Source organism: Desmodus rotundus, chromosome 6 (genome assembly GCF_022682495.2).
Source record: "Desmodus rotundus isolate HL8 chromosome 6, HLdesRot8A.1, whole genome shotgun sequence".
Classification (NCBI taxonomy): domain Eukaryota; kingdom Metazoa; phylum Chordata; class Mammalia; order Chiroptera; family Phyllostomidae; genus Desmodus; species Desmodus rotundus.
The window spans coordinates 152,808,508-152,827,246 of NC_071392.1; the positions used below are offsets into that span (position 1 = coordinate 152,808,508).

General features: G+C 49.2%; 1 protein-coding gene across 1 annotated transcript in view; it reads right to left on the reverse strand.

Moving 5' to 3' along the window:
- SLIT3 (slit guidance ligand 3) overlaps positions 1-15,307 on the reverse strand; it is a 509,645-nt gene extending 494,338 nt beyond the window's left edge. The window contains exon 1 of the mRNA XM_053927422.1: positions 14,672-15,307. Coding sequence (XP_053783397.1) covers positions 14,672-14,868 — 197 coding nt within the window. The 5' untranslated portion in view covers positions 14,869-15,307. The remainder of the gene's footprint in view (positions 1-14,671) is intronic.
- Between the last annotated feature and the right edge of the window lie 3,432 nt (positions 15,308-18,739).

Consider the following 18,739-nt stretch of genomic DNA (forward strand, 5'->3'; position numbering starts at 1 on the left):
CAAGAGAAGTACACATGAGGTAAGAGTTGGCAAGCTGGCCTGTAGCTATCGATCAGTAAGAAAGAGGATAGACCCAAGAAAGAAAGGAGTCATGTGGATATCTGAGCAAAATGGTTGTAACCAAGGAAGCCAGGGGGCATTCTGGGGTGAAAAGCCCACAAGGGCAATTAAAGCTCCTTTTCACAGGAGACCCTTTATCCCAGGAGGGTACCTTCCTAGATCTGGGCACCAACAGACCCTAGTATGCAGGGACTTGAGAAATTAGACTACTGTGACGTACTAGCATTAAACGAATAGTTGCTCCATGCATAATTCATGGAAGAATCAATATCCAATACAAGCAAAAGAACTACAATTGTTAACTGAGGATACGCAATTTATAGGTACTATGTGATAAGACCCCACTGTGTGTGAGGGACTGGGCAAGAAGCTTTACATGACAGACTTCTCATCCTCACCAGACCCTACAAGCATTACACCCATTTTCCAGATGAAGATCCTAAGACTCAAATTGCTGAAAGGGCATCTAGCAGTTGCAGAATCATAAGCAATGAAATTCAAAACGAGATCTACCTACGGTGAGCACCTGTGTGCTGGCCGCAGTGCCAAGGTGCCTCACAATGTTCGTCAGCATCACGTGTATGTTGGGCATTTTGGCTACATTATCCCCAATTCTTAGAACAACACTTGAGATAGCTATTATTACCTTTTTTTTTTTTTTAATTGAGAAAACCGAGTCTACAAAGACAAGTGATTTACCAAAAGGGCACATTTTGAATACAGATATTTCTGAATCCAAATCTCTTCAGCTTTGAAACCCAGGGTCTTCCCACCTATCCAATTCAATTTAATTTTTAACAGTGTGTTGACTTAGTCCGATTTTCACAAGCCTTGTATGAAGCCACAGAGAAATGCACAGCTCTCGCCATCAAGAATCTTTGAATTTAGTTAGAAGATGAGTCACACATCACAGAAAGTACGGATGATATTTGCACGGCTGCACAGGTTTGGAACGTGATGGCACAACTGTTCTCAGAGCTGTGAGCCTCCACTTAAGAAGTCAAACAACGCTAAGGCCAGCATGCTGCATGCCAGCTCAAGCCACAGAGAGGTCACGTGCAGGCACTCCAGTCAATAGTCACAGCTGAGCTCAGCCTTCGAGGCCACACGTCAAGGCCAGACATGTGAGTGACCAGCATGCACAGGATGCTAGCACCCACCTATTCAGATCTCCCCCAGTCATTCCCTTACTCTCCGCTGAAGCCTCAGATGTCGGGGAGCAGAGAGAAGCTGCCCCTACTGAGCCATAGCCAAAATCCTGACCCGAAGAAGCATGGAGCAAAATAAAATCATCACTGCTTCACAACGCTAAGTTTTGGGGTGGTTTGCTAAGCAGCAAAGGTAATCAGAATAATGACTTTTTGAGTCATTATTTAACGCCAGGCACTGTCCTCTGAGCTTGACACGTATTACCTCACTGGACCCTCCCAGCAACCCAAAGCAGCAGGTTATTGTTAAAGAGTACGCCGAGACTGCTTGCTCATGATTGTGTTCATGTGCGGGTCACACAAAGTCCAGCATGGAGACTCCAAACTGCTCTGCTACAGAGGAAGGAAGATTATGTCTGTGCATAAAGTCTACAAAAGCCCAAAGCCAATCCGTTTTAAGAAACACCAACTGCTATTTTGGAAACTAAACATCTTTTTCTTTCCTAATTTCAGAAGGCTTACTGTGGAGCTGAGCTAATTATTTGAGCCTTAATCAAGGACCAGCCACTCCCTGAAGCAGCTGTCCTGGCCTCTCTATTGCCTCTAGCTAGTCCCTTGGGTTGGTCGAATGTTGGCTCAGGTCTAACCCCCAAATCCCAGCCCCCAGCATTGAAGATGCATAGGGCTGAAAGGATCCTTGGAGATCTTCCAGTCCACTCCCCTCATCCCCTTTAAAGACGAGGAAACTGAGGTCCAGAGAGGTCAAGTGACTTGTCCAAGGTCACTCGGTGTGTCAGAGGTACAGCCGGGTTTCCACATTCCCAGGCATTCTCTCCACTACACCACGCTGCCGTTGCTTAAAATTCCCCAGAGCTGCCTCCCTCAGCCCTCCTCTTGACAGAGCTGTTCCCCTACCCCCTCAAGCAGCTACACAGAGTCACATTTGGCAAGAGGTGCTATCAGCCCCACTCTGCTCACGACATGCTGTTTTGCAATGGGGCCTCTTTGTTCGTTAGCAACACACAAAGAAAACTGGAGCGCAGTCTTCTCAGAAGGAGATGTTTCCTGTTTTAAAGGCAGAAGAGAGCTTCCTGGCTGACTGTGGCTTGAATCAGCATGCAGCTCCAGTCGGGAGAGGACCCAGAGGACGTGTAAGTCTTTGCAAAATTTCTAGAACACACAAGGAGGGCACATGGCGGGAGGGAGCTTATGGGAACATTTCAGAAAGTATTAACATGTATGCCTAAACAGAGTAAACAGAGGACGCTGGTTACCACCAGTGGTATGAAGTAATTACACGGGGGCGGGGAGCAGGGTGGGCGGTGGCACTAGGGTTGTTAAAAACTCCCATGGAGTGAGTGGCCTTCCCCCTTTAGATTCCTGCTCCAGTCCTGGGTCCCATCATTCCTTCCCTTCCAGTGTTCCTGACAGAGGTCTTCCCATTCTAGACCCTAAACAAGCTCCCTTTGTGCTTACGGTTCTCAGGATATGATCTGCAGTCTGAAATCCCCCACTCTGGCTCCACATTAGGCCTTATTTTTTGTATTAGATCTGGTCCCTCTTCTTGTTTGCCTGCCTTCCCAGATTGGCAGAAGTTCCTATGGCTCTGAGAGATCTTTGCTGAGGACCAAATGCTGTGAAAGGGGCTGAAAGGAAAGGAAAGCAGGACAGACTTCTCACGAGGGCAGCTCCCACCACAAAGCTGAGGTCCCCTCCTATTACCCTCTGAGACCTTCACCTGCCCAGGCGGACTGAGATCAGTAGGGAGGGGTAGACCAGATGATCTCCGGAGAGACCTCAAAAGCCTGAAAATCTCTTGGCTAGGGAAGAAAACGAGAGGGGGCAGGGGACAGAACCGAGTTCCGTGGCAAAAATTCAGGACTTGTAAGCTGGCAGGAATGGGAAGAAAGAAATGTACCAGCTTCTAGTAGGAGATGTAGAGCACGTGTTTCTTAGGGCTACTGCAAGCCACACGTCTTCCACTCCAAAGGACCAGAGACCCACCCTCCGACATACACACATATACCGCAGGTCTCCAGGCACAACACAAGATCTCCAAAGAGAAACTGGGCCACATGACCACTCTCAGACCCTTCCCCTCGAAGATGAGCTCCCCCCTGCCTTCCCCGCTCCTAGGCAAATCTGTCCAAACAGCAACTTTCAGTCCAAAGCTCCCTCCCTCACTTTCCCCTGGGAACATTCCCACCTGCTCGGTTAAAGCTAAGAGAGAAGAATAAGGGAGTTGACACCACAGGGGAACAAGGTCCAGTGGACTGGTTACAGCTGGGACAGCCCAAGAGGGCGAGCTGGCCTCCCCAAGGCGGCCCTGTGTCTTGTCATGGCCTCAAAGCTGCTGCGCTGTGTCAGTGTTTATTAAATGCTTCTCAAATAAGGTCACTGCTCTACAGAGTTAGGACTCTAATAAAATACAGAGCTGTGTTGTTTGCTAGCTAGCTGCTTTCTCAGAGACAATTGTTCTCAGATTAGTATTTTCCCCAGGAGTTGTTTGTTTTTTTTTTTTTTTAATTCTGTTTGTACTATTTTTTTTAATGAGGTGTGACTTGTTCTACATATTTGTACCCACTGAAAGGGCCGAGCAGGGCTTGCTTTCATTTGTGGTTCCTGAGGGCTGGGCGTCACATCCTTCACCATCCCAGAATTCCCCCCCCCCATCCCACAAACCTCCTCTCTGAGCCTGGCCTGGTGGCCCTCACCTCGTCCGTCGTTTGGTGGGGAGGGACAGCCTAGACTGATTGCCTATGATTTTGAGCTGTTCTGGCTATGAGGATACTTCACTAGCTAGTTCTTCATTGTTCCTGGGACATGCTGTAGTAAGACCAAAGAGCTCCTTTAAATTACTCCATCCTTCCTGGAGCCCCTTCTTTGGTTCTACATTGTTGGAAACCAATGCTTATTAATTAATAAATAATTATTAACTCATTTAGACAACACATCCTCTAAACTCTACCTGGTTGGGTTGCTCACATGGCTGGCATGAGGCTTTATTTGCATTTGTGAAATATTCATCTTGATAAGTAAGAGTTCAAAGACATGGGTGACTGAGCAAGGCTTTTGAGATCGCGGAGCTTCCTCCTCTGTAAATGCCAGAGTCTAAGATGAACCCTTATCATCTTTCGGATGTAGGATTTAGTGGTTAAAATCAGATATTACTGGTGGACTCATTAAGGTATTTGCTTAGCATTAAATTTAGGAGGCATGTGTAGATATCTGATCTCATCCAAACATTGCATCAGTTCCATGAGAACCTACCACTCCCAAGGTTACAGATGAGACAACTGAGACTCAGAAAGAGACTCCTGCAATGTCCCACAGTTTAAACAACAATGATGAAAACCAGGATTCTGCCTACTCTTTTCACTCACTTAAGGTTACATCAAATAGTGCTCCCATTGGTTCCCATTAATACTACTTAGAAACCCCACATATAAAAAGTTTTCTACCTACATTCTAGAGTTGAGCAGAGATGAGGAGGAGAAAAAAGAATGTCAAGGAAGTGTTAGATAATCCAGAAACTTCTGCAACATATTTCTGGGCAGGACAGCTCTCCAACGAAATGATCATCACTGAGCTTTTCAATCACAGAACAACCTGTTCTTTTCTTTGTTTGGGCTGCGGGGAGCTCAGGACAAGGTTGCAACTCATCACCCACAGAGCCCGGCCCTGCAGTACCTCTAACACCACCCTGGGCACCTTAAAAGGCTTCAGATGTCTCTGAAGATGAAGTGGGAGTTGTGTCCAGGACTCAGCCAATAGGCCAGGAGTCTCCAGTTGCCAATGAAGGTCTATGCCACAAAAATCTTCCTGCCATCCAATCTCAGGACCTGAGGCCTAGATGGCAGAAGTCCAAATTCAGTGACCAAGGCTATGGAGAGCTACATGAAAGGCAAGAGAGAACAAGAAGCCAAGCTGGAAGCATCAAGTCAGGAGCCAGGGCATCTCGGGCTCAAGGAGAGATGCACAAGATGCAAAAATCCATGGTCAAGCCCACAAACCTCAGATCAGAAGTTCATGGTGTCCACACCATGCAGACTGGCCTGAGTCAGGGCATACACTAATCTCAGAGGAGGGGGGAGCAAGGAATGGGTATGCTGAGTAGCAGACTGGAACCAGGGGGGATGAAAAAGTCAAGAGGGAGTCCAGGTGGGTGGCTGAATGTGCTGGCAGACTTTCAGGAACCACAACCCACAGTGCTGCCAAAGTGCAGAATGAGTCAGGGGTCAGGAACCCCACCTGCATTTCAGGCAAGAGAAGGAGTCTGAGCCCACACAAGCGGTGATAAGGCCATAGATAGTGGAGTCACATGCACTCTGTCCAGGATGCACCTTATGGAGCTTCTGTTTCAGTAGGATCGGATCTCAGCCTGGGGATAGCCTGGAGGCCATGGCTGGGAGAATGTGAGTGGTACATCTAACTGGGAAGAAAGGCAATTCCCACCCAAAGCTAAGCAGACACTTGTGGGGAAAACTACTGGTCAAGAAGGCTCATCAGAACTGTTCTTGGGGAGGTCATCCCTTCAAATTGCAAAATGTTTAAAAATAATAATTAGCTACAGAACCATGCTGATATTTCCCCTAAGACTTGACCTACTGGATTCTGTTCCAAATGGCCTTGTTAGCTACAACTTCCTCAAGTGCAACTCATGTCATTTTAAATTGGTCTCTTGCCCTGGTCGGTCCCCTGAAACCGTGAACATCTGTGAACCTGTGCTATGTTCCATCACTACCTACAGAAACCCCATTCAAACTCCAATTCCAATGCTACCTACTTCCCCAACTGGACATGATGGTTGTTCTCTCAGGTGTCCAGAACACCACACTGGCCTTCCTGTCCAGATGCCTTGCATTGAACAGGTGCTTACTGATTCCACTGGGGCTCATTGTTTTTATCTTCTGGCTGTTCTTTGGGAACTGAGTTTGGAAGATAGAGGAAGATCTGACTTGAAAGATTTGAGAGGAATGACATGATCAGTGGTCAGAGTGCAGACCTGAGAACAGCCTGCTGTGTGGAACCCTGACTCACCTGCTCCCACTGGGGACGTGCCTTCACCTCTCTGATGTGGTTCCTCACCTGTACAGTGAGGACCATATGTGTTCCTGCCTTGCGCGGCTATTGGATTAAGTGAGGCCACGCGTGTGAAGTGCGAGAGCAGTGGCAAGCACAGAGAGGGGCTGGTGAGTGGTAGCGGTGGTGGTGGTGGCAGTGGTGGTTTACAGAGGTCCAGGGTCAGTCCTCTGTGCCTCAACCTCCATCTCATTAAGTCCAGCACTACTCAAGCCATAAGCCCTGTGCCAACACGGCAATCACTGTGGGAAACTGAAGCTTCTCTGATGAGCTCTGCTACCGACAGAAGGGCCCAGTTTCTCAAGCTAAAATATTCTCCAACAGAGAATAACACACATACACACACACACACACCGACAAACTCCCCCCCCTACACACACATCCCATACTGGTAGGGCTTCTGGCACCGCCTAATAGGACAAAGATGAAGCTAAAGCCATGATGAAAAGGGCTATGAGAGACCAAGAGTTTAGAGGAAATTCAACAAACAGAGGAATTAAGCATTAATAGGAATTCATTCCAGAGAAAACATGAACAACAGAACCCCAGGGAAAGAAGATGCTGCAGGCCAATAAGGCCTCAAGACTTTGATCCATCCCAGCCAGAAAGAACAGGACAATGTACTGGGCTGGCCAAAAAGTCCGTATGGTTTTTTTTCCATAAAATAAAAGACACATTTTTCATTTTCACCAATAACTTTATCAATTTGGATATTTTGATTACGTCGGCTATCTCCCGCTATTGGCTTCTAGTGGGTAGAGGCCAGGGGTGCTGCTAAACATCTTCCAATGCGTGGGACAGCCCCACAGCAAAGAGTTATTTGGCCAAAACATCAATAGTATAAGAAACTTTGCAAACCATATTTGACACATTCGATCAATTACAGCATCCTCTTCATACACTGCACAAATCTTTTTTTGCATTTCAGCATTTTTACCTTTCTTGAAATAATAAAGCATACCGTTATTTATCAGACTGTAAGACGCACCGGACCATAAGACTTCCTGCAGCAGCAGCAGCAACCCTGCTCCTGCCTCCTGTGACCCCTCTCCACTGCTGCTCCCCACCCCACCCCCAGCGAGCCAGGTAAGCTACATTTGGACTATAAGACGCACTCCCATTTTCCTCCCAAATTGGGGGGGGGTGCGTCTTATAGTCTGAAAACTATGGTAATATGACAAAAATGCTGCGTATGTCCTTCCATCTTCAATATTAAAATGGCTGCACAAAAGTTCACCAATTTTGATAAGTTTTTTAATGCATACTGGTATGACAGCTGTCACAATACAATCTAACAGAACTGTTTTGAACGAAGTTAAATACAATTAAATGCCACTAGAACCATCGTATGAAAAAGACATCATGGACTTTTTGGCCAACCCAATATTTATGGAATCCACACCTCAGACCACAGAGAGACTTTGAAAAAGGCAGAGAGGACTCTGTTGATTCACTGACAAGCTGGATGAAGACCCACAGGGTAAGTTCACTGAAGTTGCAGAGGTTCTGGGGAGAGGAGTGGTTAATATGCGAGACGAGAAACTCATGATAGGAAGTGTTCCTGAAAAGCTGATGAAATGAAACTATTTGCCAAAAATTAATCAGGATAAATGTAGAGTGTTGCACTTAGACTCCAAAAAGCCAACCGCACAAGTCTGGGATGGGGAAAAGGACTGACAACAAGGGGGCAGCTGGGGGGATGGACACAGGGGATGCATTGGACACCCTGGTTAAATGAGCCAAGCCCGGGGACAATTGCTCAAAGTGAAAATGTCCCTTCTACACACACTGATGGACATCAAGATAGCAAGAGAGCAGACGTTCCCATTCTAATATGGGCAAAGAAGACCGGAACCTGTTCAGAGGAAGATAACTGGAAACGGGGAGAGAGCCTGCCTTAGGTCTGACACGAACAGAAGAGTCGAGGGAATTCTAGAAACGCACGGGAGGAAAGAGGAGACTTGCACAAGCGGGTAGTGAGCAACTCAGGAGAAATATGATTTTTGAAATCCTATCATTTGGAAGAAGGATTATACTTGCTCTGTGTAACAAACAATCAATGGGAAGTAAGTTCAACCCCCAAACAAACAAAAAATTCTTAGAACTGTTTTTAAAAATGGAATCGACTGCTTTAGGAAGAACTGGGCTCCTCACCACTGGATGGAATCAAAGGAGAATGGCCACTTTCTCCACAGTTATGCTGGTGGAAGATCAGCATGCACATGGCCAGGACTCAGACAAGAGCACACCTTTCAACCCTGTCAGTCTATGTTTTCCCAAATCAGCCTTTATCTTGAGCATTCTCAGGAAGGAAGGCTGCTGCCAGTAAGAAATACAATAATCTTAAGGATAGGAATGCTTACGTACTCTGATGCAAGCAGTCAACATGAACTAATTCAATACTCACAGCACCCTATGAAGGGGGTATTGTTATTTTTCCGATTTTACAAATGAGGAACCTGGAGCCACCCAGCTAGCAAGTGGTAAACCAGGACAGGAGTCCTGTCTGGCTCTGAAGTCCACAGATTTACTCACAAATATCATTCCTTTCCCCACCTCCCTGTCTGCTCAGTATCGAGGATGTTTAATGACATACCTCTTCACAAATGACCCAGGGAAGAGTTGCATCAGACACGATGATGGCAACAGAATGACGAAGACCACAGTGAGCGGGGAGGAAAGTGTATCTTGTGGCAGATCAGCAATAACAGTAGTTGCAAAACACAACCCAGGTCTTCAGAATAGAGAATCAAAGCTTCCTATTACGTATAAACCCTTTCCACCTGGGCAAGGCTGATTTAAATTTCAGGCAGGAGAATAACAAATAATTGAGAGCCTTGAAAAGTCGACACCCCTGGGTCTATCCTATCCAGGACTAGTGGTAGTTCAGAAAAGCTCTCTCAAAAAGCTTCCATACCTTTTTTTTTTTTTTTGGTGTGTTTTCTTTCTTTTCAGTTCTAAAAAGGGTTAAGACCACCTTACATAATGAGAGTGGAGCATGCTAGTCAATGCAGCTGTTTCAAGTAAAAGCAGTAATGGAGGCAAACACAGGAAGTCAGTACAAGGGGGTATTTAGGGAAAGACAGGAGAAATGAGCGTTGAAAAAAAAAAGTCAGGGCCAAAAATTCCCCATGAAAACCCAACTCCCCAAAATAAATAAATAAACTGCATTCCTTATTTAAATGTACCACAAAGCATCATGCCCATGGCAAAGATGTAAACCACTTCAACCTTAATACCCTCTTGATGGAACAGAGGCCAACCTGGGCTTAGCTGGAGAGGAGGGGGAGGACACCAGGCACAAGGCACTCACCTCCACCGGCACATTTAGATGGGCATCACTCAGGCCTCCCAGCTGGATGCGGCCTGAGGTGCAGAAATGGAAATTAACAGCCATGTCACTATCATTAAGGGTTGGTGGAGTAACTATGGGCCAGGTACTGTATTAAGCACTTCCTGTGCATTATTTCATTTCATCCTCCCCAAGAGGAACGTTTACCATGTACACGCTACAAGTGAGAGAGAGGGACCGGAGCTGGCGAACGCTGTGCTGGGCGCTGTGCTGAGTGCGTCACCTGGATCACCTTGGGCCACGCGCACGACTTTGCCATGGGGCAATGCAATCATCACCCCTGTATTACAGGTGTGGAAATGCGGTACAAAGGCATTAAACAGGCTGCAGCCCAGAGTGGAGTAACTGCCCAGGACAGAACAGGAAAGACATCATAGAGCCAGCATTCAAACCAGAGCTGTCTCCAAGAGCCCACCCCTGATCCACTAGGTGTGGGGCTCTGAAACCTCCTTGTCACAGTCCATGTAGTTGACGAAAAAGATCCCACGACTTTCAGACCCAGTGTCCACACTTTCCAGCGGACAGAGAACTCAGTGACAACAAACATAACTGGAGAGAAACAATATAACAATCAAAATGGCAAAAACTCAGAAGATCGCAAGAGCAACACAATACCAATCCTACAAATACACCAATTAATACGAGAAGGGCAGTAATCAACAAGCACAGAGAGTGCAGGATGATGCTGACAAGCCCCTGATTAGACAGTGCTAGGATTTAAGTGTTCAGGATTTCCAGCTCTTTTCATGGGCCTGTGCACAGTAGGGGTTTTGTAAGGTTGCTAAGCAATGCCTAGCAACCGGACCCCAGGGTGAATCATTCATTAGGAGTCTTTGGTAACCCTAGTAAGGAAATAATTTTAGTCCACAAGAGCCAAAGTTTGGAAACCCTTAATAACTCATGAGTTACAGTAACTAGTAAGTTGTCTTTAGCCATGCATAAAAATACAAATCTATGATTGCCCACCTTTCACTTGTGAGAACGAAAGTTACCGTTCACTTAATCAACATGTGTTTGTGGAATCAACATGTGGTTGTGGCCTATTATAGGCTAGGCACTGTTCTAGACACCGGGGAAGGACCGTAAATGGGAAACCATTAAGACTATACTAGAATTCTACTTTCAGGAAAAAAGAGGCCCAGAGAGGTAAAAAATCTGTTCAGAGTTGCAAAGCACTATGCTTCCCTGAAAGGCCGCGTGGCCACAGTTGGCTCAAAGAGGCCCTGTGATTCATCCGCTTGCCCCTGGCCCTCTGAGCTGGCCCCGAGGGCTGGGAGTACCAGGACGCAGGGCTTGGCTGTTGAGCATCTTGGAAAGTCTCCCACTTGACCTTGGGACCTCTGTGGTCAAGTGAGGGAAAGCCTATGACACGGTGTGGGTTTTTATTGGACCCAACCACTGGCGAAGCTCACCGTCATCTGGAGTGATGGAGAAAATTAAGTTACCACATTCTCACGTTTCAGCCTTTCGCCCGCTTTCCTTCGCAAACAGGAAATGTTTATTTAAATACAGCAGTCTCCAGCATGTTCCGGAGCCAAGTGAAAAACCAAAGATGTCCACTCTTGCCCCACGCCGCTGTTCAGGCCACCACCTCGCTGTGGGTGCGAAGTGGGCCTCTGCCTGCCTTTGGGCAGGATGGGGAAAAGGGGCCCCACGTGAGAGTTCATTTTCATCTGTCTCCTCTTTTCCAGGCTGAGATTGTGGTTGGAGAAGAATTACATCTGTGGGCTCCTTTTGTACTCAGAAGGGTAAATGCAACATCTGTTTACTCTGTGCTCTGTGGTAAATGTTTTGTTTCAGGCACGGCCATTCACTTCCTCTCCTCCTGTCCTCTATCTTTGCTGCACGGATAATAAATTACCCTAAATTCTCCTCTGCGTTTATTTGGCTTTCTTGTGGATGTCACCTCCTCATGGAGGGGGAAAATTGTCAGTAGTTTACAAACGGCAGGAGTTTCTCTTTCTGTGAGATGTGCTGACATTCTGGAGAAGAAGCTGGAACTCAGACCCCCAACTCGGATAGCAGCTTAATTACGAACAATTCAACAGGCCCCATTCCAGGCCTGAAGCACAGTGCAAATGGTGACCGCACTAGCTCCGCGCAGGTTTTCCTTAACGACATACCAAGGCCCCAGGATTCAAAAACACCCAGAGAAACGCACACACACCACCCCCTTCAGAAGGGCTCCTTGGGGAGGCAGAGCAGCAGGAATGAAGAAGGGAGAAAATACTTCTTCTTTGTTATAAAACGCAACGTAAACATCAGAAAAGTAGATTTGCGGAAGGTCCCGAGCATCTGCCAGCGGTGCTGACAAAACGAACGCCCCACGAAACACTGAACTCTGAGAAGTGTAAAGGGCTCTCACTAAAAGAAGTTTCCTTCTCCTGTCCTTTGCTTACATTCTTTAAACTGAATTGCTGGCTTTTTTCTGTGTATGCAATGATTTTATACACAGTTACTGGAAGGCAGTAGAGGCCCAAGTAATGTTTGTTGAATGAATGAGGGGAGGAAGAATGAGAAATTCCTCCCTTAAAGAGATCCTTTGCAGAGATGTGCCAAATGTTCCCCCAAAGTTTGCAGACTTAAAATGTTGCGTCTGAGCTGACTGGGAGAGAGTGAAGGGTGGTGAAGCATTGTTGGTGGGCTGCACCTAACCCTTGCCTTCGTCTGGACCCAGCTTGCTCCTGAAGGCTGCCCCCTCTCCGCCAGAGCAGAGAAACGAGAATGAGGGCCATCCTGGCAGCTGCATCGCCCCTCTGCACCCCAGCCAAAGTGGCACCAGAGACCAGAACCAAGGCAGCTAGCTGAGAGTCAGGTATTCCCAAGCACCTCCAACCCTGCCAATGCCTGTCAGTGAGCAGGACTGCAGCCGGGGCGCAGGGACTGCCTGGACTCCAGCCTCGCCCCGTTTCTCCAGTTATGGAGCAGAGGGGAGCCACCAGCAGAGCCTCCGATTCCCCCGGGGTGGCATGCTCACTGCAGTGCTGTGCCCGCAGCTTGTGAAGACTCCTTCCATGCCAGCAGGAGAGGGCCCACTCTCCTTGGTTTCCCAAACACGCAACCTGACACTGAAGATGGGGGAGAAGTAGTCTCCAAAAGGAGAGCTAATGTCCAAGTAAGCTGGTGTCATGAGGTATACCTGAAGCAGCAGCAACGGCTGCCTCTTTTAAGCCCCAAGCCCAGCCAGAACCCTCCCAGGACCTTCTGTTTACAGATCTTGGCCCAAACCAACTCTTGTTCCAAGGATATCCAGCAGAGTAGTAGGGGGTGTGGACTTAGGAACCAGACACGCTCGAATTCGAACATTTAAGTAGCTATGTGACCTTGAGCAAATGACAAGATGGCTTAACTGTAAAGAGGAATAATAAGCATTACCTACGTAACTAATGAGACTGTTGTAGAGATTCAATGAGATACCACGTGTAAACAAATTGAGGCAGGAAAAGCATTCATTAAACATTAGCTACAGCTATTATTTCACTAGCTCTGGCTGGCCCTGGTGTGAGAAGGGAGGGGAGTTTCTAAGTTTTAGTGATCCAAGAATACCACCAAGACCACTTCTTCCCTGGTGTGGTAAAACATACTTCGTTCTGCCATCAGTTGTAGAAACCTGGATTCTGGTCCTTTTATTGCCATCACCTTGGGGTGTGGCCTTGGGCAAATCATTTCACATTTCTGCATCTTGCTTTCTTGTCTTCTACGTGTGCTAATGACAGCTAAGTGCCAACCCTCTGGGACTGCATGGTCCAACCCCCCAGAATGAGCACTGCATTTGGGAGAGGGGATGTTTTCAGCCAAAGGAAAGCTCCAGGAACAAGGCAGGCAGTTCCAGGGTGTCTCCACCCAGGGACATATGAAGAAGAGGAGACGGAACGAGAGGACAGGGGGTGAGGAACAGGAACGACACACTCTAGGACAATTCATCTCAGACTCATCACTCCTGTCTTCCAGTGGCAGAGTCAGGAAGGCAGAACGGAAGCCCCGTGCACCTACTCCTAAGACATGTGGGAAAGCGGAGGGAGGGAGAGCAAGACTCGGAGAAGTCTACCACACCAGAGCAAACCCTCACCCACTTCTGGGCTGTGTTCCCAGGCCGGGTCCAACCGCCTCCGCCCTTTCTCCCTCCTTCCCCATTCCCCAACTGCAGGCTAGGAAGAGCCCACCCTGAGTCCAAGTTTTGAATTTGGTCCGAGGTTCAAAATGATAAATGTTTCCAAAACGTTGACATATGAAATGTAAATATTTGGTTGCACAATTGGGGTTAAAACGAGGGTCAATCCACCCCACTCTCTGAGCGCCTCTCTTCCTGCTGCCAAGCCCAGGATCCGAGGCTGAGTGCGGTTTATGAGATTATAGCGCTCGGCCTCATTTAAAGGGCTGTCAGCATTTCCCTTCTCCAGCCCTTTTGGGGAGGCATTCATAACCAAGCCCTAAAAAATTCACCCGGGTTGCAACTTGGCATCTCCAAGGCTGCACTCCAGGCAGGGCGGGTTTTGCGAGCACCCACTCGGAATTCGTTTGGTTCCTCAGAAGTTAGACCTTCGCACACACTCTCAACTTTCGTCGCAAGGGCAGCCAGAGAGCGGCTGGCCCACTCTGATCTCCAAGCGGGTCACGGTCTCCGGCCCTCTCTCCCGTCTCTGCGCACCCTTCAGCTTTCTCCTCCGCCCCTCAATAAGGAGTGCGGACCTCTTGCCTTCACCCTAAGATCTCCTACGAGGCAATATTCTCTTCTCTGTCTCCTGCCAGCGTTCTGCTTGGAAGCTGTCAGAGGGCCCTGCGTCTGGAGCCCTCACCCTAGGAGAGTCACGGCTCTTTGCCGACCGCACCGGGCTTCGAGACCGCTCTCCGCAGACCTGCCCAAAGCCACAGACCCCTAAGTCAGAGAGTGAAGGATCCCATCCAGGAGAGGGTGAGCGCAGAGACTGCATAACAGTGTAGCCAAGGGAAAAGGCAGCGTCTGGCTTCTAGGAGCCCCTCTGTGGGACCCAGGTGGGTGGCCCGGGTGGGGCGGGGCAGGGGTACTCACAGGCGCTCGGTGTTTCGGGGGATGCCCCGGGGAACGGCCCGGAGGCCCAGCCCGTGGCAGTCCACGCTGGCGGCGGAGCAGGTACACTTGGTAGGGCAGGCGGCGGCGGGGGGCCCGTTCAGGACTGTCGCCAGCGCCAAGGCCAGCGCCAGGCGGGCGCGCACGGTGGCGCCGGCTCCTGTCCGCCCCGGGGCCATGGTTTGCAGGGGCCCGCGCCTGAAGGAGGCTACCTCGGCGGGGCAAGACGCGTAGAGCCCGGGGAAGCGCTGGGGAGTACGGACGGCCTGGGGAGCAGGCGGCGGAGTTGGCGCGGAGGAGGAGCGAGCTCGGCGCTCAGGCGCACGGGGCGCGGGCGGAGCGGGGCGCGCGGAGCGGCGGCGACGGCAGCAGCTCCATCCGCGGGGCTAGCGCTGCCCCGCTGCGCATCTCTCGGAGTGCCCAGGTGCTGAGCGCCCCCTGGCCCCGATGGTCCGCGGTCCGGGGTGCGGTCCGGGTCGGGGACCTGGGACGAGTGCAGTGGAGCACGGCTCCTAGGGAGGTCCGCCTTGGGGCTGGGCTGGGGAGCGAGGTGGCGGTGACGGCGGCTCGGGCACGGGGTGGCCGGGTAAGCTGGCCGCCGCTGGCTCTCTCCATTCACTGAACAGGGCAGACACCAGAGACGCGGGGCCCACCCCTCCGCCCCCCCCCAAAACACGCAAGCTCCGCCTCCCATTGGCTGCGCCGCGCGTCATGTCGACTAAGTTGGGAACTTTGCTGGAGCGACTGAAGCCTGGAGGGAGGAGGCAGCAGAGGAGAGAGAAGGTTAGGAACCAGAAAAGGAAAGGGGCTCCGCCGGCAGAGCCCCAGAATTGAGACTCATTCACCAAGGACGACGACTCAGACCAGTGGCACTTTTTCATTATTCTGGCACTGAGCTAGGCACTCTGTTTGTATTCTTCCCTTCCGTCCCAACACCGTCCCGCAAGGGGCCATTTAAGTATCCTAATTTTATAAATTAAAGCAAACAAACAAACCCTCAGTGATGTGACTTGCCAGAGGTCACACAGCCATTGGAACCCCAAACCGCGGCACTCTGATTCACCCACGTTTTTACATCACAGTCCATCGAAGTTGCACCCCTACCTCATCTGCATAGATCCTCAAAGACCCTACCTAAGCTTGGCAAAGATCCACAACTTATTGCTAAGGGACCTCCTGTATTGACACTAATGCACTCCACAGTCACACGTGTCACAGAATTGGCTGTCCGTGTTTTTCAGGTCGCTGAGGGCAAATCCTATCCTATGTCTGCCCTGCCTACCCCGCTTTGCCTGCTGTGCTGCTGAAAGTAGCAATAATCGGGACTTAGCCCCCTGGGTTCTCAATGCTGTGTCCATAGTCCTTGTACTTCTGCAGCGTGACCCTGGGACAATCATGTCACCTCTGAGCCTTCAATTCCTCAAGGCAAGGGGCCACAGACCTGTCTTGGCCCACCTCACTGGGTTGTTTGGAGCATCAAAGAAGAGAAAGTGTTTTTGCAAAACAGTCATTTGCATGGGAGACAGCACTTCTGCCTCCAGCGCCTTCCCACTTCAGTGCCTGCTCTAAATGCGCCAGGTCTGAGCTTTTCCAGATGCTGGTGAGGAGGAGCTGGTGTGCTAGAGGCTCCATAAATACTTTCAGGAATGATTCTGTTTGTTTGTTTGGAGGCAGAGAGCAGGAACGGGAGGAAGTCTTGCCCAGACTCCCTTGAGTTCTGCTCACACTGGAAAAGTCTGAATGAGTCCCGCAGACACACTTTCACACATACACATATATACGTGCACATGCATGCTCACAAACACGTAGGCTCACACTCACACCCATCAACACACTCATGAGCCCATACGCACATGCACATGCATTCTCAGAACACACACAAAGTATCACAGATATCACAATGACAACTGTGCCGCTGAGAACTCTTTTCCCTTTTAATTATGCAAGGGCCATTCTTATTCCTTCTAGCTCATTTTCCGTAAGAAAACTTTCAGCTACCTCACTCCACCACATTCTGTGAATATAGAGCAGAGGTGCAGATTTTATTTTATTGTACTTAGCGGATTTCCAAAGTCTTAGTTCCAGGCACCCAATTGTGCGTGCGTGTGTACATATACACACGCGCACGCTTCGCCCTCCATCATTCATAAACACATTAGGGGTAATTTACTGCTGTTATTCTTGGGAGCCACTTTCTGTACAGATGCTGTTGTGATCGCCCTCTGGTGGCCATAGAGGTCTTTGGTCCTCTGGTCCTTGGGGTGACTTCAGCATTTAAAGACTAAACTTCCTTTCCTCTGAAGCTTCCCTCCAAGCCTTGAACCAATTTAGAACGAGGTCTGAGGCAGAAGAGAGGACTGGGCAAAGGCCCAAGGGCACAAAAGCATCTCAGCCTGTCTGGAGCAGAAAGGAGTAGGGTTTTCTCTCCTCCCCCCCCCCCCCCAAATGCACACGAGAGCATGCTTTGCAAACCCTTCAGGCTGGGCCTTGGTCTGTGCTCTGAGCACAGTGGGGAGCGGTAGGCTGTGTCTCCATTTAGCCTGCTGGAGGGTTTCATGAGCCTGACTAGATCTTTAAGTGACTTCGTAGGCATTCAGACACACTTTTCCCTGGGAGAACCACTTCAGGGCAGACGCAGGGGCCAGTCATCCCCAGGAAGAGGCAAGTGTAAGAAACAGGACACTGGCTCCACAGGGTCAGGGACTATTTGGGTGGGGACAATTTAGAAATCACCTAACCCAGCATTTCTTCAAGTGCATTCTGACAACCACTAGTTCCACATGTTTCTTCGTGGGTTCATCCTTGGGTGGGGGTAGTTTCCTGGGGCAAAAGCAGAATAAGAAATGCCGCTCCCTTCCCCCTGTCTTGGAGATTTGCGGCACAGGTGAGTGGACTGAAGACCCTGAGGAGTCCTGCGTAAAGGAAACTGTCTTGTGATTTGTTTAGCCCTGTTTTCCAGGACAGCTGGCCCCTTTACATGTCAACTTAAAATTCTTCTGGAATTTTCTCAGTACAATTCAACCCTGTATTTACTCAGATGGAAACTGAGTCTCAGAGAGGGGAGGAAACCCAGCTAACTAGTGAGAGAGCTGTAGCCAGGACACAGGGCTCCATCCACTGTCCCCCACTGGTTCTGGGGCATCTGCAGAAAGTGCCAACATCCCTACAAGAGGCACCCGCCCTGGAGGAGTCTGGGTAAATCCTTGGGAAGGCAGGCTGCTGGATGGGATTTTTTTTATATCTAAGGCCCAGAGATGGCTTTTACACTCTGGTGTGATTTTCCAGAGTTCCCATAAGCCTCTAGGATCAACTTTTAGATTTTTCTCTCCTTTCCACAGGCTGCTCAAAGCAAATTGCCCACATTCCCTCAAGAAAACCCCCTTCATATTTTCTCCTCCACCTGTTTTCTGTCTCTCAGTAAAAGGCACCACCATCTATGTGGCCATGTTAATCAGTTGAGGTTTTCTTGTTCGGCCACAGAAAATAACTAATTGAAGTTTTAAAATGACTCTTTAAGAAGGCCTCTGGGTAACATACAAAATTTGAGGGGAAAAAATGAGGAAGGAGGCTTAAAAAAAAGATAAGAACCAAGGCAGAATCTAGGTGCCAAGCCCAAAAGGTCCAAATCCCCACTAGGGAAAGACTGAGTGGCCTGGATTAGGCCGCATAATCTCTGTCTTGGCCAGAGAAGACAAGAACCTATGGGTGACAGCTCCATGGAAACTGCACTCGGCCAACCAGGTAGCAGCAGTGCTCTCAAAGGAAAACTGGGGAGCTGTCAGCTGCAAAAGCAGGGGGAGGATGTGAAGGCGAAGTAGCACCAAAACATCTTTCCCCGGTCTCACACCACGGCCATTCAGTTCCCAAGTCCTGTTAATTCTCCCCCATGATTGTCTCTGGAATCTACCCCTCTTCCTTCGGGGGCCTCCTGCCATGTTCAGGTCCTGTATGCATGGCCATTGCTCATGTGGCACCCCCCCCCCAATTCCCTAACTTTGTTCCACCAATCCATCCTTCCCCCTGATGGTCAAGGGATTTTTCTAAAATGCA